Genomic DNA, 21563 nt, shown 5'->3' on the forward strand with positions numbered 1-21563 from the left:
TCCTTCCTTCCTTCCTTCCTTCCTTCCTTCCTTCCTTCCTTCCTTCCCCTTCCTCCCTCCCTCCGAGACAGGGTTTCTCTGTGTAGTCCTGGCTGTCCTGGAACTTGCTTTGTAGAGCAGGCTGGCCTTGACCTCAAATCTTCCTGCCTCTGCCTCCCAAGTGCTGGGGTTAAAGGTATTCCTCACCACTGCCCAGCTGAGTTTCCTTTTTGTTGTTGTTTGTTTTGTTTTATTTTTTTAAACTGTGTTTTTCTTGAGGCAAATACATGTAGCTGGAAATTGTTTCTCATTTAACCATTTGTAGGTGTATAGCTTAGTGGCAGTAAGTGACACAACCAGAACCCTTTCATCTTCTCAAACAGAATCTCCATCCCCATTAAACCCAAGTTCCAGAGGTTTGGGGAAGGTGCCAGAGGATTCTGTAGGAAACCTTTCTGATGGCGGAGTGCCCTCTGGTGTGGGCTTCTTTATAGCCTTTTCTTCCTTCACATGTCTGCTTTAGTCCATGTCTTCAAATACACTTCTGAATTCTTACATAGATGTGTCTCCGTTGGGCCACTCCTGACTCCTTTTGCTACCATTGGTCCTCATGCCTCCCCCTTCCATCTTTTCCAGGGCACCTTAGTGCTTTTGCTGCCTTTTGAGATTGCCTGGGAGCCACCCTGGCTGGCACAGCTGCTCTGCTCTGCTCCATGTGCTCAGAAGTACCTTGTCATCCAACCCGCTAATGCTACAGGCTATGTGTGTTTCTGGGTGCACATGAACTTATCCTTGGATGGCTGAGTTCAAGGACAAGAACATTGTCCTGAGAGAGAACAATGGATGTTTCTTTATCTGGGTAGCTGGGTGCTTCCTCTCTCTTTGGTTGATAGGGTATAGGGGAGGTAGGCAGGAGATGAGGCTGGTAGGTAGATGGGGGGATGGTGACCCCTTTGTTGCTGCAGCCCTCAGCCTCAAGGAAAGGAACCTGGTCACTAACCTCAGCTTCCCAGTTATGACTGGCTTCATGGGAAAGGTCCACTCTACCTTTGCACTGTTGGAAACCTTGGCTTTGTGTGATTTGGCTTCTGTCTTGGGCCTAGCTCTACCGCCTTGAGATGGACCCACCTGGATGTCAGGCGCCTCCCCCTTTGGAGACAGCGTTCACATTCCTTACTTTACCCTGGCTGCCTTTCTTCCTCCTTGGTCCAGCCCAGGCCTGTAGGGGAGCTGCAGGGCTTATGTAGTTTTGCTTTCTCATGCTTTGTTAAGGTGTAAGCCACACACTGAGCGGACTACCCAGTTGTGCTGCCCAGTCTACAGTTGGAAGACATTATTTCAGGGTATTCTTGACACTGTGTGACCGTCACCGCTGTCAGCTCTCAGATGTTTTCTTTCATTACCTCGAAAAAAAAAAAAAAAAAGCCATAAGTCTTAGTAGTTACTCTCCACTCCCTAATGCCAGCCTCAGGCACACTCTCATAATTATCATTCTGTAGAGTCAGCCTTTCTGGACTGTGCTTACCAATGTGGCCTTTTGTGACTTCTTGTTCACTTTGTATGTTTTTATGTGTTTGCCCATGTAGTAGCATGTATCAGTAATTTGTTTTTTATGACAGTAATAACTTATGGCTAGCTCATGTCTGGGTTGGTGCTTGGATCGCTTGCTCTTTGAGGCTATCGCGACTGATAGTGCTCTGAGCATTCCTATGAAAGTTTTTCTGTGAGGCTCTGTACGGTTTTCCGTAGCAGATGGCAGGGCCCTTGGGAACATGTAATATTGTAGGAAACAATTTTTTTCTGTCTTTTTTTTTTTTTTTTTTTTCTAGTCAGAATTCCTACAAGAATCCAATCTGATCATGGCCAAGCTTAATTATGTGGAAGGAGATTATAAGGAAGCCCTGAACATCTATGCCCGGGTGGGCCTTGATGACTTGCCACTGACAGCCGTGCCCCCCTACAGGTTGCGGATGATTGCTGAAGCCTATGCTACCAAAGGTGAGGTCTGCATGCTTTCCCTAGCCCCCTGTTTGTCCCTTGTGCTCTTGTCTGGTGACTAACGTGACTATTCCCAGCAAAGCCACTGGGATCAACCCTGCTGCACATTCGAAGTAACATTAAGCCCATAACGTTTTGATTTCTGAGAACCTCAGTTCTATAGTTTTAATATTTTGGTGATGTTTCTTGATAGTGAATTTCTTGGTAGTGAATTTTCTGGAATTAAGTTCCTACACAGCATACACAGAAATTCACTTCATATGGTAACCTGGCTACAGGGCCAAACATATTTTCATTTGTTAGTGTTAAATATGTGTTTATCAAGGCCAGTTGATTAGTCCATAGTCATCTCTGTAACAGCCCTCTGAAGGGTCTGCTTTCAAGGGACAAAGAAAGTATAGTTGCTCTCTTCTGCTGTGAAGCAGCTTGTAGTCTTGTGTGAGTGGATGCAGTCCCGTGAGGAGAAGGATGGAAGGCAGAGGGCATACTGTCAGGCTGGTGCTATTGCCAAGCTGCTGATCCCTCCTCTCTCATCATAACTGTGTCATACGGTTATGAGGAGGAGGAGGCCAAATAATGTATAGAAAACACTTGCTATGCCACCTGGCACCTACTCAGCGCTCAGTAAATGATGCTCTAATGCCAGCCTCAGACAAGAAACACATGTGAAAAGACTAAGAAAGTAGCACCTTTTCAGAGGCAGAAGAAGGTTCTCTGGTCTTTCAGGTTCAGGAATGCTTGCAGACAGAGGGTCACTCAGAAGTGGGCTTCCCAAGGCTCTGGCATTTGTAAATGGGCAGCGGGAAGCCTCTCCTGCTTTCGGCCCCCCAGGTACACCCTGCACCTGACTGTGGCTGGCACAGGGCCAGGGAGCAGGCCACCTGCATGCTGCTGAGATAGGGGCTGTAGGTGGTCCAGCCTGCCTGACCCACTCATCCTGTACAGTACTGAACAAATTCCCACCCAGAGGTTTACTTAAGAGATTTGTGACAGGCCTGATGTCCTCACCCAGTTCCCTGGAGCCTCCAGAGCTGCTGAGCTCATCTGATTATCTAAATGCCCCTGTGGGTTGGGAAAAGATACCTCAGCTCTTGACAGAACACTTGCAGCTTAATGGACTTGGTCTTTTGAGGCTGTCTCCTGGGTCTCAAGAGTGTCTGTCTTTGTTTGCAGAAGCCAGGGGCCTAGGGACTGAGTCACACAAGTTCCCTCTTCTCTCTCTGCATTGCATTGCATTCTCCTCACGGGCCTCAGGCTGCTAGAGATAGCGATGTGTACTTCTCCAGGCCTGGAACAATACTGTATTCTGAGAGCGAATCTTTGTTAGGTAATTTCCAGTTACCTGACCAACCTGGGCCCTGGTAGCCAGGGTTTGGTTTGTTGGTTAGGGCTAATGAGTGGCTAATGGTCTTCTTAGCATCAGAGATCAGGTTTTTTTTCTCAGTCTTAAGAGACTGAGAAGAGTGAAGGCTGTCTGTCTGCAGGGTACTGCCAGCTCAGTCTTGTGGTCCCTGAGTTTGGCAGTTAAAAACAAGATTGATACTGGCTCTTGAGATCTTTGCTACCTAATGAGACATGTAGCTCTGGTTAGTTTCTGATATATGCAGGCACCTGCAGAGTCACACATGTATTGGGAGAGTGAGTGGTTACTTTGCCTAGAAAAAAACAGCAGCAGCCTTGAAGGACCCAGACAGAGAGCCCGGAGGACCTGGAGGGCCTGGAGAGTCCATGCAGAATGATGGTGTGAGCACCAGCTCTTACCATCTGCTTGGACCTGGGCTGTCACTGTCATACCCTGGCAGTATTTATGTGGAAGTTTTATAGCTCATATACCTCGGTTTTTCCATTTGCCAAAGTCTACATGGGATATAAGGATTATATAAAATTATATATACATCTATCTGTCTATCTATCTATCTATCTATCTATCTATCTATCTATCTATCTATCATAAAATTTTACCCGACACATAGTATGATAGAAATGTTAGCGGGGGTTAGAGAGCTGGCTCAGGGGTCAAGAGCACTTGCTGTTTTTGCAGAGGGCCTAGGTTTGATTCCCAGAACCCACATGGTTGTTCACAACCATTGGTAGGCATGTACACAGTGCGTATATATACATACATACATATATGCAGGCAAAATACTCATACACATAGAAGAATACAATAAAAATGAAAAAAAAAACATATTAGTGGAGAGCTGGAGATAACCATCACAGATATGTTACCCAGTGTTAGAGGGAAACCACTAGGGCCATTTCTCTTATGATGAGGCCTGAAGAGTTGCTTAGGAAAGGGGAGTGCCCAGTGCTTGGGGCAGCAAGAGACATATCCAAACAGGGTTGCCTGGGGCTGGGACCAGGATATGTGCCCTCAACCTCATTAGTCATGCCCAGGACTGGCTTGGAAGGGCCTGTGCTAATGATTTCATCACAGAAGGTTTTTCATGTTGGGATGTGCAGTCAATTCAAGAAATGTTTCTTTAAGAGGCAGATACTCCCACAGTCCCACACAGCTCTCCCTCGGGGTGGGCTGGAGACCCTTGCTGGTGAAGAGGCCTCTCAGAGGAGGAGAAATATCTTTGGTCTGGGCTCCTGTGCTCTGACTTCTCCTACCAACAAGGGCTAAGGGCCCAACCTGTGGTGCTAGCTAGCTTTCTCCACAGACTGCAGATATTGTAGACCTCTCTGCTTCTTGGCAGTGTGTGAAGAGGGACAGCAGTGAGGAGGTGACAACTAATTATGAACGTGCTCCCCTTTGCAGAATGTCTCAGAGCTTTCACCTGCCTCACTGCTTGGAATGATCCCAGCCCCTACTTCCTTCCCCGACTACCCACTGTGAGCATCAGGAGCCTGTCTACAAGGCATAGTATAAGAGAAGGGAGTGGGATGCCTGCCTTCCACAGTGGCCGCACAGAGGTCAGGAGGGCTCCAGACCAGGCTTTTCACAAATCTGCCAGTTTCCCCAAAGCCTGGGAGCCATGATCTTTTAAACAGAAGACATGTTCAAAAAAGTTTGTGTCTTGGCCAGTCTCAGTTTGCAAGCATAGTGTCTTCACACACCCACATACTTCAACTCAATGTGATCAGCCTGAAGGTCAGACCTGGAGTGTCTGTCAACACAGAGAGAAGCTCCTGGAATTGTTGTGTTCGAGGGGCCTTCGCCCAGGACAGAACCAGCCAAGCCAACGTCTCAGAGATGATGAGTGCCATTCACCCTGGAGATGGTCCACTGATGACTGGCATTCACCCATCATTGCTTGTTTTCCACCACTCTTTCCTTAGTTCTGGGCACATGGGCGCTCTCAAAAAATCCTCAAGACAAATTGAATTGGGAATTCATGTAGTGGGCAGCTGTGACTTGAACATTACCATGCTCTAAAAAGATGACACATTGAGACCACCAACGTGTCTTTAAATAGCATTTTTCTCTCAATTAAAAAGAAAACATGAGTGTATTCACTCTTTTTTGTTCAGGCACATGCTAACAACTCTGTGTGTCAGGAAGAGATGAGACCCCAATGACATGACGTAGGCAAGGTATTTCCTTGAAAAAACTTATTTTTCCCTCCTAGAATAGCGTTGTGAGGCAGCTGCTCTGGTTTTCCTGGGAAAGGAGACAGGTTTCTTGATGCTCCCAGGTCAATGGCTGAGGCTCTGTTTTTGGCTTCTGAGAGAATTTAGGTGTCGCGGGGGTTGGTTCCCTGCCAGGTCTGTGCCTGAAGCATCCAGGTAGCTGGTACAGTCACTCTTCTCCCTAGACTGTAGGCTGAAGGCTTATGACCCAGCTGACTGCTTTGCTTAGCTAGTAGCTTCAGTCCCAGGAAAGACTATCACAGCTCATCTCTTCATCCTGCTCCTGTTTGCCAGTAGGGGCTCCGTCGGGGTGGCAAGGACAGTAGAGAATCTGAGTACAGTCTTGGATTTGGTTAGAAAGGTCAGTGACTGCTGGGGGCAGGTAGAGAAGAGGTCGGAAGAAACCTGCCTTGCCTCTGCCTACTCTAGCAGTCTGCTATGCTGGTAAAATGCACAGGCGTGCTCCGTGCACAATGGAGGTGAAAGAGTCAGTGCAATTCAAAGCCAGCGACTGATGCTGCATCACACAGGACTCGGGACATGGTGCCATAGCTCCTGCCTTGGGTGTACACAGGGCAGTAATGTATGGCACATTGACCTTAGCTTAAGCTGAAGATGCCTTTAAAGTTCTGCCAAAATTTCTTTAGATGAAGAAAACCCAACCTAAGTAGACCTGGGTAGCACTCGGATTCAGAAAGACTTGGATTCTTTCTCTCTGAATCTCTGGTCACCTGCCCTCCTGCTAGTTCCCATCTGGGTTGGGAGTAAGTGGAGCAGCTCCAGGCCTGCTTTCTCTGGGGTTTGATGCTCAGGACTCAGCCAGGTTCTCCGTGAGTCTCAGTGGGCCGCGCAGAATTGCACTGCCATCCTCAGTGGAGTTAACTATGATGTATGTGGTGCCACCAGAATGAGCCCAGCAGGGAACCTGTGAAGAAGAGAGGTAACCCACTTAGGAATCAGGGGGAAAGGGCCAATGCCCTGGACAGATGTCCACAGTAGTAACTCCTCCTAGTAAGAGTCTTCCAGTAGATCCAGAGCCTTCTAATCTCTTTCTCCATTGAGGCAGCCCTGACAGGCAAAACAAGGAGGGGCCCAGTAACTGCCCTGTGACAGGGTCACTGTGGCTTTGGGAGCAGACTTGTAGGTAAACACTGAAGAAATGGGGAAGAGCAGTCTGGAGGAATGGAGGAGCTAGGGAACACGTGCAGAGGGTTCTAGAGGAGGAGAGCTACATTTGTTGAGCCTCAGGGTTTGGTCAGTTGGGTGGAAAACCACAAGCAATCCAGTGTGAGTCTGTTTGCAGAAACTTTTGCAACAATCACAGCCCCCTTGGACTGGCCTTTATAAAGAGCTCTAGAGCAGGTGTGGTGAGTGACAGACCAGTGGGACTACACTTGTCCTCGGAGCGCTCTGGTATTACAGGGTTGTCAGTCCCTGCAAAAAAGCCGACAGATCTGGCTAGTGCTGGAAATTCTAGGCAAGGCTCATAGACTCCAGAATTTGTGTGATTCTGTATGTGCATAAGATCCTGATGTCAGACCCTCAGCTGTTCCCTTCTGATTGTATCCTATGACTTGTAAGAAATTTAATCTACTCTCTATGTTTTTATCTACAAAATGGGCCTAACAATACTATCACAAGGGTACGGAGAAGACCAAAAGAGTCAAGCAGGAAGATGCTTTGAAGCGTCCAAATACAGGTCGAGTGAGGGGCCTTTGTGTAGTGTCATCTCAGTATGACAGAGGCTGGGAACAGCAGGTGGCTTCAGTGGCTGCCTCCTCATCACCCCCACATCTCACATCTGCACATCAATGAAGGCTTTACACTCTTGCACACTATCTGCTTGCGTTAAAGGTCTAACTAGGGCCAGGAGTGGTGCTTTTAGCTATTTTGGATTGATTTCTTGACCCGTCCCCACAAAATGTATTTGCATTATATATCTAGTTTGTAGACATATCAAAAGGACATGGACACACCATCTCCCAAGAGGCCTAGCTATTGGCAATATACTGATGTCCTCCCAGAGCCTCCTTATACTTGCCATGCATGAGTTTGAGTTCTCTGTAAGAATGGGAGATTATTACTTACTCTGCTCCATGGTCTGTGTACTTCCACCTTGCTAGAACATCTTCCCCAACAATAGGTAATTTCTACAATTGTTAGGAACTACTTAAGTTTTTTTTTCAAGGCATCACTTTTTTTTTTTTTTAGCTTTTCACTCTTATCCCTAAAACAGGTGCCCCTCTTAGCCCGTTCTTTGAATTAGTTCTTTATGGCTTCCATTGGAAAGTTCCCAGAAATAGAGATTCTGTGTCAAGAGACAGAGTTTCTAGATTGCTGTATAGAATGCCCAGATATGTGTTTGTATTTGAACATGAAATGTCCTCCCAGGCTCATATGTGGAAACTTGGGCCCCAGCAGGTGGACTGTGTTGGGAGATAATGGAAAGTAGGAGATGGGGCCTAGATAGAAAAAGGAGGTGACTAGGAGAGTGCTCTGCAAAGATACACCTTGTCCCTGCCCCCTTCTGTACAGGAATGTTAATTCAGAACATGGCTGCTCTGGCAAGAAATCACATCCAAAGACCTTCTAGGTCTGTGTGATCTGGCTAGAATACAAACATGCCCTTAATCTAGGAGACAGAGGCAAGCAGATCTGAGTTCAAGGCCAGCCTGGTATAGAGCAAGTTTCAGGTAAAGAAAAGTTTGGTCTAGGCATGGTGTACATGCCTTTAATCCCAAACAACGAAGGTAAAGTTAGTTTGTAGAAGGAAGCACCCATATTTGAAAGTGATGTTTAATTGAGTGGCAGAAAAAGTGATGAATCAGAGAACGATCTGACAGAATAGGATACACCCAACTCTCATGAGATGAGAGAGGAAAGGGAAGCTACCTAAGGGGTAGTGCAGAGAGAGAGAGGAGAGTTTTACTGGTAGAGTTTTGCAGAGAGAGGTTGAATGAGCTCGACAAAGGTAAAGACAGAACAAGTCAGAGAATGAGAAAGAGCCAGAAGATTAGAGCAGATTGCTGGAGAGAGTTTGAGGCCAAGCAACAATTCAGGGGCGGAAAGAGAAGCCAGATTGAATAAGTCTGCTGGCAGAGGAGTTTGAGCCAGAACAGCTGGGTTAAGCCAGCCAGCTCTTCTAGTTCAGAAAGAAAGGGTGAGCTTATTCGGCAGTAAGTCTCAGAGGTGGAAAACATTCTAGGCCCAGGTTAGATTGTATGGAGGCTAGAAGCTTCCAGGACTAGGCCTAGGTTAGTGGACAGAGGCTGTAATCTTCCCAGACAACTAAACAGGAGAATAGAGTTCCGTTATACATTTCCATCATGAGGTAAGCAGCTTAGCCCGCTGTACCCTCTCCACTGTGGTGTAACCTTCCCTCCTTTAGGTTGGTTTCCTCGGGTGTCTGTCACAGCAGCAAAAAGCTGGCCAGCATCATCTATGTGCCTGCGTGTGCCTGTCTTCCTTCAGTGTGAGGGCCCAGCCTCCTCCGTGTTACCAGCACTGTATGGCCGAGTGATCATGCCTGTTCCACATTGTCTACATTGGAAGACACATTTCGGTTCCACCCATCTTTCCAGAATACACTTCAGCTTTAAAAAATATTTTATGTGTATTTGTGAGTGTGTGATGTGTGTTTATGTGTGTGATGTGCAAACTGAAAGACAACTCAGGAATTGATCCTCTCTCGACATCTTGTGGGATTTGGAGTTGAACTCAGGTTGTCAGGACTGTGCGCAAGCACCCTTCACCCACTGAGACATCTTCATTTGGCCCTAGGTTTTTTGTTTGTAACAAATTTATTGACATATAATTCACATATTTTGCCACACAATTCAACTTTCAATGTATATAATGCAGCAGTTTGGGGTATATTTGGAGGTTGGAGTTGTGTAACTATTACCAATCGATTTTAGAAAATTTTATTACCTCTCAGAAGAAACTTATACTCATTAGAGCAATTACCTCCTGGCGTCCGGCCTATTCAACACTGCTCTGTATATGGCATCTACTGGCATATTGGTGTTTGTGGTAGTGGGTGTTGTTTGTTTTCACTTCCTTTCTTTGGTGTCCAAGCTTGCCTTGAGCTCTCAGTCTTCCTGTCTCAGCCTCCTGAGTATGTGGAATTAAAGCTAAAGCTGTGCACCACCAGCTGAACAGCACCGTATACCCAACTACATAGCATCTTTTCAGTGAAGCTCTGAGCCACTCAACAGTGGCAAACAACCATGGATGTTTTTAGCTGGTTCCAGGCTGACAGCTTTGTGAACATTCTGCATTTCCTCCTTCAGTGATAATTTGAGTAATGTCTTGCCCATGTTATAAAGCAGATTCAGTACACATCATAGTCAAAGCAGACAGCACTTCCTGTACATGCGGTTGACTGACAGCATCAGTCTAATGGACAAATTCTGCTTCTCTTGCCAGGAAGCTGCCAGCTATTGGCAAGTTCTAAACAGGAAGAACGGCTTGAATGAATGTATAAGTAAGAATGACCTTTCTGGCACAGGGCAAAGAATAGATATAAAGGAATTAAAGACTGTAGGGAGGGAGACTTGTAAGAGGCTGTGAGCTGGCCCTGGTCCTTTCTCTGTGTTCTGAGGCTGTCACTTCTGCAGGCTGTTTCCCAGGGCTAGTCAGTCATTTGTGCCTGGCTTTGGCCACCAGGAGGCTTTGCTGGAAGGCATAGGATAGGATAAGAGAAGAGTCACAGTATGTCCTGCTTCTGAGGAATGAAGTATCCCTCTCTGTTTAACTCCCACGCAATGGCCCCACTTCTGGGCTCTTTCAACTCCACCTCTTCTCTCTGGCCTTTCCAGTCTTTGTAATGGCTGCAGCTTCCTGACGATGCTGGATTCTGGGGTGGGTGGGTGCCATGTTGCTTTTTCTTCTCCATCTTTCATCTCATATGCAGACAGTTCCAAACTTTAAATTCCCTTCATTTCAAAGACTAGCATGCTTTCTCTGTCCTCATTGGTTCTAACAGATACCAGCCATACATACAGCCAAAGCCTAGATTCCAAGTACAAAGGGCTGCACTAAGGCCAGGGCAGACGTGTCAGAACTGGGAGGCCCTTGAAAGACATTGGGAGGTCTTTGAAAGAGAAGCAGCAGGTGCTGAGGACACGCTGCATGTGTGTGTAAGGGGCTCGTGAGGCAAGTGAGTGTGGGAAGAATGAGGGTAGCTCTTCAGCTCACTGGACAGGGAACAACTGAAGCAGCTGAACCTCACAGGAATAGCTTTCCCTAGATCACAAGGAAGTTATAGAGCTGGAATTGAAATGATGAATTCCGAACACCTGAGGGTGCTGTCCTGGGAAACTGCTCCGTCTAAAAGGGTTTCTAGGCTAGTTTATTGGTTAGGATTAAAGATTCTCTGCATATTCATACAGAGTACCACAGGGAAACAGGAGAACTGGTGCTCCCTTGGTACCAGACAGCCTTGGTGACAGGGCTATCTGTAGGTAAAGTGCTCACCAGGGCCCTGGTCTAGGGAAAGAGGTGTCTGAGTGATATGGGACTTTCCCTCTGTGCATTTCCTGTTGTGGCAGGTGATGTTCATATATGATGAAGGCAGCAAACAGAGAGTGATCTGAGTGTCAGGACATGTCAAGCTGAAATTTGAAGTGGACCATGGAAAAGTCCACAGTAAAGTAAGAGTTTCCCTATGCTCAAAGCTTGGGATATCCACAAGTTTTCTGCAAAATGTAGGCACACTTTCTTTCTTTCTTCCTCTTGAAGGCCCATTCCCTAACTGGGGTTGTCTTTGTCCAGCTTGGCATTATCCTGTTATCCCTGAGCTGGGTCCACCCTCAGTGACACAGCTCTATCATGCAGACCACACCCTCCTTCCTCTGATCCCGTCTCTATTAATAGTCCAATCTAGTTTGGTACTTGGCTTTTGTTTAATTATTTCACCTCTGCCACTTGCCCCTCTCCAACTAGATTGTATAATTAATCAAATCATGGAATCAGCAAATACATGGTCACACGCTCTAGGCTGGGCTTTAAAGCTGTGCCGTGTCTAAGCTGCTTGCCTCATCGCCATGCACTGGCAGCGAGGATAGAGCTGCCTCACAGGCTGCCTGCATGACACTGTTAAAGCTTTGCTGTGCATGCAGGGCTACACAACTGGTGATGAACTCTACTCAGACACTGGTTGTTAAAATCAGAATGATGGCTTCTCAGTGTGTCTGGAGTCCTGTCTATTTTAGATGAGCATAGATGTAGTCTTGGGCATGCTTTGAAGCACACAGTTTTGTCTGTAACTCTCTTCTGCTGACACTCACCTTCAGGGTTTATGGACTGCCATTCACTGTGTTTGGCTAAAGGGTCTTTGTAATGCAGTTGGTACCTGCTCTGTGTTCTAGTCGCTCATGTCTTTGTTCTTAGAGTCTGGTCCCACGTCCTAGTATCTCCTAGAGCAGGGGCTTGTACAAAGCTGGTCTGATATGGGCTGTCACCTGGCCTGGCTCTTGTGTTTTGACTGATTGGATCCCGAGTGCAGGCCTTGCTTGTTCACAGCCCCTCCTAGTCTCCTGTGGCTGCCAAAACATGTCTAGTGCTCATTTTCTTCCCCCAGATCTTCATGATGCTGTGGAAATGAAGAAGACACACACACACCCATATCTGGAGAGCTCTGGGCTCTCGGGGGCGGCTGCATGGCACACGCTGTTCTGTGGGAATGAGCGTGTTGCAGTGTAGTGTCGAGTACAGCTGTCCGAAGTGGGCTGGGGTAGGTGTAGAGCAGGAGGGGCAGGAAACCAAGTCCTGCTTTGGCTGGATGTCCCTGCCTGGTGACCAGCATAGATGGGGCAACTTCTAAGCAGAGCATACTGCAGCGTCCCAAAACAGAGGCCTCAGGCTGTGTAGGGACTACTGGATACCAGGCTCTGGGATGTAGCGCTAAATTATCGGTGTTGATAACAGAGTGTAAGGCATCCTTCTAAACATGCATGGTCTCAGCACTTGCCTCGTAGTCCCCTTCATCTTTGCTACCCTAGAGACTGGCATGGATAGGGTTTCCATTTAAGGCTGGTGGGGACAGATCCATCATTCTACCTCATCTCTGTGTGTCCCCTTGAAATTGCAGACTCTTAGTGACAGAGGCTAGTCATGGTTGGATCAAATTGTTGAGCAGCAACTCTAAATACCTGGAACCCAGAATTCTATAGCAATATGATAAACCAAAAGCTCTGACGTGGGGCCCTATCTGTCTGGATCAAGACTTTTTGCTGTTGTCAGAGGTTGGACTGCAGTATGTGGGCAGCTGCCACCAGGGGTCGCAGGAGCCCCGTCAAGACCCAGACAGAGACCACTGTTGCACATGCTCAGTTGCTCCCTTCCAGGTGCGTCCCACACCCTACTCCAATTATCTGTTTGTGACTTGTGTCTTAGCCCCTCGTAGTTCTTCCCCCCATCCCCGCCATCCCTGTCTCCCTCCCCCGCCACATGGCAGGCTGTAGGACACACGTAGTGTCCTACAGGGCGAGTTGGCATTTGCAGTCTCGGAGAGCCTTCATGTTATTAAACGGGAGTTCAGAGATGCAAGGAGAAAGCTGAGTTTGCCTAGCTTCTCTGTTAACCCGAAATTAGTATGGAAGGTCCAGGGACACGTGGCCCTCTCTAGGAGGAAGTTGTACAACCTGCCTTTATGTAGCCGAGCCACACCCAGGCTTATCTGCACAATTTGGGCAAGGACCAGTCTGCCATTAGTGCCCTAGGACAGCTTCAGCGGAGACTGAGTTTATACAGGGACCTTTGAAAAGGGAGAGGAAGCATATGCCTGGGTAGTGGATCGTTAGTGGAAGTTGTGTCCTGTATCTTCCTGGGTGAAAACTGCGTGGTAGTAAGGATGCTTAGGGTTTCTTGACAGTTTTTAGTTTGTTTGTTTGTTTTTTAAGTGACAGAATCATGTCTTAAGCTTTAGGAATTGTATGTTTGTAAATGACCATGACTTTCTAGGTGAGGTCCTGGAGCTGTACAACAGACGGTTTGTTGTTGTTGTTTGGTCTTTTGGGGGCTGTGTCCCAAGCAGCTGCTGAAGTAGAAAACTCTTTGGGTCAGGAATCAGGGCCAGCCCCTATGAGAGCCAGCGCAGCCTAAACCCCTCTGTGCTTATGTTACCCTGTTTCCAGAGAGAGGGCAGGGAGACCATAGGAGCCCCATTGTTTTTCGCTGAGAAGCTGCTCTTCTGCATCTGAAGTTTTGAGATCACTTTGGGTGGTGAAAAAAAAAGTTCTGTAGAGAAGTCAATGTGTGATGGGTATGGCTGGTGGAAGTGGCTTCCTACAGAGCTCCTGGGTGTTGATCTGTGGTAGACAGCCCAGGCTGTGGGGAATAGGGCTTATGCAGATACTAGAGAGGGAGATACTGTCTGGCCTGATTGGGTGGAGAGTTGCTAGCAAGCTGTCCATCCCCTCTGAGCTCCCCACCCTTTCCTACTCTGGAGGTCCTGATTCTGATGTGCTGGGAGGCTATGGGCTCTATGGGATGGGTCACCCATCTCAGATTGCTAGTCAGAGCTTCCTGTTTATATTTAGGTGCTGTAAGAAGAGCACCAGCCCTTTTACTGCCACTGACCTACATTCATAAGAACGTGTGTGTTGGTGGCCTTCTCGTTGGTTCTCCTTTTGGAGGCAGCAGGAATTCAGGGTCTGTGGAAGGGTTGCAGATGGAGCTTTAAGTGAAGGTCTGCAGAGATATCTACTATGGATTGTTTTTAGAACCTTGAGATTTACATAGTTGCTTGTTTATTTAGTGTCTGTGTATGCACCGGTGCAGAGGTCAGAGGGTAACCTGCAGAAGTCAGTTAGATGTAGATTCCAGGGATGAAGGTCAGGTCAGGAGGCTCAGTCTTAGGTGCCGTCAGTGCTTGGCCATCTTACCTGAGCTCTGAGTTCTTCAGGGATGCTGTCAGTGTCGGCTGCTGCTTTTTTTTTTTTTTTTTTTTTTAACATTGTTCGAAAATACCTTCTTCATCCTCTACCAGTGGCTGTTCCAGAGAAGTCTGTTCCAGCTGGGGCGCCACATTTAGTTGCTGCTCACTAGGGTTCATGCAGTGAGGCAAGGACAATTGCTGTTCCCTGGTCCATTAGCCTTGCTGTAGGTGGACCGGCAGGGGTTCCATTTTGTGCTACAGCGAGTCTCTAGTGTGATGCATCTTCTCTTCTCTGGGCGCAGATGAGCCAAGAGCAGAGTGACAAGGCATCTCGCTTGGGCTTGGGTTCTGTGGCAGTTGTGCTAATTGGGATTAACTCTGAGGGGCTGAAATAGTTGTTTTCTGCTTGAGGCTTTCCTGTATTTTTAGATATCCCTTTTTAAGAAAAGGAAGAGAATTGTTACTAGCACCAGGAAGATGCCCACTAATGAAGGTCGTGATCATTTGCTGAGTGTTTTCTGAATGCCAGCATTGACTTTGTCACTGGGACATGTGTCACTCTGTACATTTGTGAGACGAGGAGAAAGAGACTGACTCACAGGGTAATCATGCTGAGACGCAAGGGTTCAAAGCCAGCTATCTGTTCAAAGCTCCCCCACTTTTTTTTTTTAACTTTAGCATTTCTTTCAGCAGACCTATACTTAGGTAGATGTAATTTTCTTTTCAAACAAAGCTTAAGGATAGCATAACAGAAAAGAGTTGACCAACATGACCTACTAGTTCCATGCCTTGCTGTATAGCCAAGAAAACTAAAGCATAGGCCTTCATGAGAACCAGTGTATGAAGGCTGTGGCAGCACGTTCTAGATATGCAAGAAGAGGAAAAAGAATCCAGGATTTAGCAGTCTATGATCAGATGAATAAAATGAAGCATTTTTATACAGTGGGATATTATTTGGGACTCAAAAAGAGGTTTTGAAAATAAATAATAGTAGTTATACAGTATCATACCAAATGCAGCTTGTAAATGGTTCACCTTATGTTTGTGCATTCACATCAATTTAAAAAGTAATAAAGCTCTGTGCATGCTAAATAACTGTGAACCTTGAAAACACTTTGCTAAATGTAGCCGGGCACAAAAGATCTTCTCCTATATGATTCTATTTTATGAGCTGCCTAGAAAAGGCAAATTCATAGAGGCAGAAAGTAAGTGAGTGGTCTCCAGTGTCTGAGAGAAGGAGGATGGGCATAACTGGTGATGGGGCTTAGTTTTGAAGTGATGGCAACCTTCTGGAATTAGCTGGAGATATTACACTGAATTATATACTGCAATACATTTTATAGTATTTGGACAGTATCTCAGTATTTGTTTAAACATTGATAAACAAATACACTTTTCCTACTTGGAGTCTCCCCAGCTACTGTTTCCTAATAGTGATACAGACATAAGCATCGGGTTGTTCATTTATTTACTTACTTTTAGGACTTACCATGTCCCAGGCACTGTTTTCATCATTTAGCTTTTTTCTGTTGTTTTTTCGAGACAGGGTTTCTCTGTTGTAGCCTTGGTGGTTGTGGATCTTGCTCTGTAGACCAGGCTGGACTTGAACTCACAGAGATCCGTCTGCCTGTCATTTAACATTCTTATATGTAAGTCAGTATGTGCAATGAGCAAAGGAGCCTGGCTTCTCACCCCACATTTTTGGCTGTTGTAGGCATAGGATAATGCATAGAGACTCATGTATCAGAGACATTACTGAGTGCAATGTAGGCCAGAAAACTATCGCTGTGGAATCAGACTGGCCGGCTGGATCCCAGCTCTGACCCTTTTGTATCCTCTTAAGTGAGTTGCTTAACAGCTCAGTCCCTCTGTCACGGAGCACTCAACACCTGCTATTATTACTATATGTTAAATACGTGTTTCTATGGTTATTAATTTGTGACCACTCACTTCATGAGTGTTTCAGGTAAAATTAACATCTTATTTACTTGCAGAATTACAGAGTGAGAAGAGACATTTCACTGAAGGTGTTTACTCTGGCAGGTAAATGTCAGATCCAGGCTTGCCTTCACCTCTGAGGGTGTGTATATCTGTCTCTCTGTGTGTACACGTGTATTTAAATCCTAAGAAGGATATGCTGAGCTGAGAAGACAATTCATGGTGATCCCGAAAAGGGGCCGGCTATGGCTTTCATCCACGAGCCGCTTAAAGTCACCGGAGTTGTGGGTTGACACAGACCTCACAGGAGACCCGGACAGCTTCCCTCCTTCATCCCTAGCATTTGGTGCTTCCACTGGCATCGTCTCTCTCCAGGCCCTGCAAACCTCATCCTCCAGTAGGTCATAACATACCCGACACCCATGAGTGAGTCTAGAGCCTAGACCTGAGAGTCTAGAGGCAGAACACAAGTTCAGCAGCCCCAGCTGCCCCCACTATCGCGTTGCACTGGGCCTCTTGGGCTCCTCCTGAGTTTTCTTTTAGTTTTGGAGCTTGAGAGCCCCAAACATTGTCTGACTGCCTTTGAGGCCTACGTCCAGCAGGTTATCAGAGGTAGATGTAAAAGGGTATTGCAGTTTGACACATCCAGTTACAGGCCCAGTTACAGGCTCCCCAGTAACCCTGCTCCAGCAGGGCCTCAGGGTGTGCTGTTTCTGTGTCTGCCTTTCGGAGCTGTGGCTAAGATAAGTGAGAACAATGGCTGGTGCTGTGGGTCACAGGTCCTCTCGGCACAGTACAGCTTTTATGGCATCATGTAACTGGAAGAAACTGTTATCCTGTTCATTTCCATGTGATTTTAAGAGTCAAATATCTGTTTGGCTGTTCACCTCTGTAGCATGATTTAGTGTCTCAGTAGTTCACAGAATAGACAGGACTAGGAGGCCTGGCACTGCCCGAGGTGGGGCAGCTCTTGGTGGGAGGGAAAAAATCAGCACTGGACTTTGATTCGTAAGATCTTACTTGAAACTTGTTTTTATTGCCTGTTGGACACCGAATTCAGTGCTGTTAGCAGCTCAGTAAAAGATACTGGCTTTGTAGTTACAGGGACCAAGGGTCACAGCTTGGTGGCTTTATCATTTGTTAGCTCTGGAGTCCCAAATGCAATCACGTCTATAAGATCTGTGAGTACCTTCCTTGAAGGTTGGCTGTGGGGATCAGAAAGTGAACATCAAGCCCCAGGCATAGGGCTAGGCACTGAGAAGGCCCCAGCTAAATGAACCTTGATTGTATGGGTCAGAGCCAGACATGAAGAATTCTGTAGTCCCACCTCAATAGAGCAGCACAGAGGCTGGGCCTGTTATGGAGGGTTCCCAGCCTGCTTCTCAGCTCTTCAGCACCTTGTCCCATAAGCCTCCCATCCCATCTTCTTGCCCCTAGTGGTAAGAAGCTTTCAACAGTCCACCTTGGACAGCCTGGGAAGGATGTGAGCCCCAGAGCAGGGCATTTGCTCTAGCACCTACCTGGGTTGTCTTGTCTTGCAGCTATCCACTTTTGACTCTTGCACCTGTGGGCAAGTCACTTAAGTTCTCAGAGACTCTTTTGCTGTATGTTTAGGATGCAGATAGTACCTAGTGAGTGTTACTAAATAGCCACTGTGTGTGGAAGAACTTTGATAGCAAGGAGTGTGCAATCCAAATGATTTTTATCATCATGAGGTCATGGGAAATATGTTCACTTCACAGAAGGACCTGCCAAATACTAATCCCTCTGTGGAAACTTCATCTGACAGCAAGGAGATGGGCCGTGGGCTAGGTGGGTGGGTTTTCTGCATTTTTGGTGGTCAGCTATCTTTATTACTTTAAACCTGGCTTTGGTTGTCAAATAGCATTTTGTTACAGCTTGGCTGCCCCTTAAGTGTGCCCCTAAAAAGGTTTGTGTGCTGGTTTCCAGGGTGGCAATGTTGATAGATGATGGAACCCCAAGAACAGGGAATGAGAGGAAAGTGACTGGATCGCTGGGGCGCTATCCATGGAAGGTGTTGACGTAGAGCTTAAGGAACTATGGCTTCTTTAAGGGTGGGTTGTTAAATAGGACGCGCTTGTTTCTTCTTGCTTCTTGTCCCACCATGACACCCCAGCCTGGACAGCCTGGGAAGGGTGTGACCCCTGTGCACGTGACCCTACCATGATTCTGCCCACCTTGTGATGTAGTTAGAAGTATCTCTCATCAGAGCTAAGAAGATATTGTCACTGTTACTGAACCTCTGAGTAAACAGACGACTTTTCTGTACAATACCTAGTCTGACATTTAATTGTAGCAGTCGAGAACAGATGAATACACACTAAATTGCTACTCTTTTGAATACAGAGGTAGATATTACTGTGATCTTGCTGAGGTGTTGGCATTATGAAAGCTATTTAGCAAGTCTGTTTTTCTTTTTTCTTTTTCTTTCTTTCTTTCTTTCTTTTTTTTTTTTATCATGTATTTCTCTAGGGGGGAAAAAGAAAGTCACTAAAAACACTATTGAGACAGACTTTGAGACTGACAAGACACCATCTCAAATTTTAATGGGAGCCAATCTGGGCCCTGACCTCAGGACTTTGCCACTCAGACAGTGTTGATGTGATCCCAGACACTTGAAAATTTATGTACCAGTCCAGAGGCCCAGCTTGACAGAGAAATAAATATTCTGGAATTGAGTTGTGCAAAGATGGATTTGCTACACTAAGTCAGGATTCTGACCTTGTTCTGATACATGCCTAGTGACATGTAAAATGAAAGACAGTTTTGGGGGTAAAGAGAGAAGGAACAGTCTAACACCAAGAAGGGCCTTCTGTCCAAGGGTAGACTCATCACTGTGTACTGTCTTGCTGCTCAGACCTGAAATGTTACAAGCTTGCTATTTAGACCTTGAGCCCATAGCAAGGCTGTGCCTGGTCTGTAGTGGAGGGTAGATTCTGAAGTCAGTTTAAATATCCTTACTAGCCATGCATGGCTATGGGTTGTAGACTCAGAGCTTCAGCTTTTTAGAACCTAGTAAAGTACAAGGATAATCACGTTGTGTTGAGCAGACTTGATGTTTCTTTGATTCAGGGGCCTTGGCATGTCTCTGAATGCCTTGGTCATTGCCACGGGCATTAGTGGTCAGAGTCCCACCTGCAGGAACACTGTGTCAGGCAGTAGAGCAATTTTTCTTGACCTTTTAATATATTCTGGGGGATTGGTTTTCCTTGTATTAAACTCCTGGTTTTAGTTCTGTGTGGGCAGAAAAAAAAAGACACTTGAAGGAAGTATGAATCAACACAAATGAATGTTCAGCACAGAAGAGCCCAACTATATTGCTGAAAATAGAAGAGTAAGTCTCTTTAAAATATAATCGACTACTTAATAAAAATAATAACCATCTAAGATGGGATTTATATCCTATATGAAAGTAGAATATATACAGGAAACAAATACTAGCTATAGAAGGACAGGTGAAAGCTTGCAGTTATAAAGGCTATTTACAGTATAAGAAGTCATTTGAAGCAGATCATAATAGGTTAAAGCAAAAGCAACAAACAGAGCATTTTTGCCAGTAAGTTAACAAGTAAGATAAATAAACACTAGCCAAATAGAAGGCAGAAGGGGGGGGAGGGGAGAAAACAGAACACAGGGACACATGAGACAAATACAAATTTTAATAAATGTCACTGTGGGGATTTGTTTGTTTGTTTTTTGAGATAGAATTTCACTGTGTAGCCCAGGCTGGCTTCAAATGTGTGATCCTCAGCCTCCAGAGTACTGGGATCATGCGTATGTGCCACCATGTCTGGTTAAATGTAAATGTTCCAAATGCTCAAACTGAAATATTATCAGAATGGAAAATAAAGAGACTTCGGTGTTTTAAATATAACAGAAGTACTTTAAATATATTGACACAGTAGCTCAAGAGAAAAAAAGGGTGAGAAATGTGTTGTGGTTACACTAACCAAATGAGAATTGGATTAAATGAGAAGCTGGATTAAAGTTGCCAAAGGTGGTGTTGAAGCAAAGAAGTCAATCTATTAAGTGTTATAACAGTTCTAAAGTTTATATGCCCAGTCGCAGAGCTTTAAAATATATGAAGCAAAAGTTGCTAAAGTCATGAAAAAGTCAGCAAATATACAGTTATGCTGTGACTCAATGCCCGAGTCAACAAATGTGAGAGCCAGAAGAGATCAGTAGGCTACAGAAAGAAGCCCAGGAACACAGTGTGCCGACTTGTATGGCATTCCACCTACCACCAGAACACACATTCTCTTCTAGCAGAAGACTTACCAATGCGACTGTATTGTAGGTCAGAACAAACTTGTGGCAAAGTTAGAAGCATTCATTCTCTAATGCATGTCAGTGTTCCCCAAGACTATCTTCAGGCCACTGATTGCAGGAAAAAAAAATGTCCACACCTCAAAAAAGCTATTCATGTTTACTGTTTATGACACAAAAAAGATATGGACTAAAATCAATTAAGGTAAAAGGCATAGACTTCAGGAATGAACAGGCTCAATTTGTAACTCCAGAGTCCTGCGAGCAGCCTTCGGTTCTCCTGCCAATCAGTGATGGCGCTTGAGAGGCATTGGTGTGCATATAGACAGCTCGCTATAACAGAAGACAGCCCGGAGATGCACCCATGGGTTCCCATCTGATTTTCCAGAAAAATAAAGTACATTACATTGTGGACGGAAAACCTTCAAGTACATGGACTTGGAAAGCTGGAAGTCTGCTTACAAAGAGTCCAGTCTGCAGCATGTATAAAAATGATGGCAGTGCGGATCACAGTCTTGGTTCCAGTTCTAGAGGTGTACATATGGCAAAGCCTTGTTGACCCAAGCTCAGCCCATTTAAAGAAAACAACGATGCTCTGGATTTCATCAAACGTTTGTTTCTGCTATTTATAAAATGTAGAAGAAGAAAGGGTATTGGGAAGAAGTCATAGACTAGAAATATTTACAAATCACAAATTTGAACACTTGTATCTAAAATATAAAAAACTCTCAAGTCAGTAGGAAAATTAGCAACCCTGTGAGTGGATAAAACGTTTTAACAGACACTTGACTAAAGAAGATGTGTAGATAACACATGACTATGGATGGTTGGAGTCAGTGGTGATGGAAGTATTAGTTAAACACAGTTCCCTTCTCTGCCCTCTGGTAGGATCTGTTTAAAAGCC

At 45.7% G+C, this 21563-nt stretch overlaps 1 protein-coding gene across 3 annotated transcripts in view; it reads left to right on the forward strand.

Annotated features, from left to right (window-relative positions):
• Positions 1 to 21563, forward strand: part of Ttc7b (tetratricopeptide repeat domain 7B) — a 179254-nt gene that overhangs the window by 2216 nt on the left and 155475 nt on the right. For 2 of the 3 annotated variants that reach the window (XM_055592898.1, XM_055592896.1), the window contains exon 2: positions 1809 to 1977. In XM_055592898.1, the coding sequence (XP_055448873.1) occupies positions 1809 to 1977 (169 nt within the window). The remainder of the gene's footprint in view (positions 1 to 1808; positions 1978 to 21563) is intronic. The other variant, XM_055592897.1, reaches the window with a different exon arrangement.

Source organism: Psammomys obesus, unplaced genomic scaffold (assembly GCF_907164565.1).
Source record: "Psammomys obesus unplaced genomic scaffold, mPsaObe1.curated_primary_1811, whole genome shotgun sequence".
NCBI lineage: Eukaryota > Metazoa > Chordata > Mammalia > Rodentia > Muridae > Psammomys > Psammomys obesus.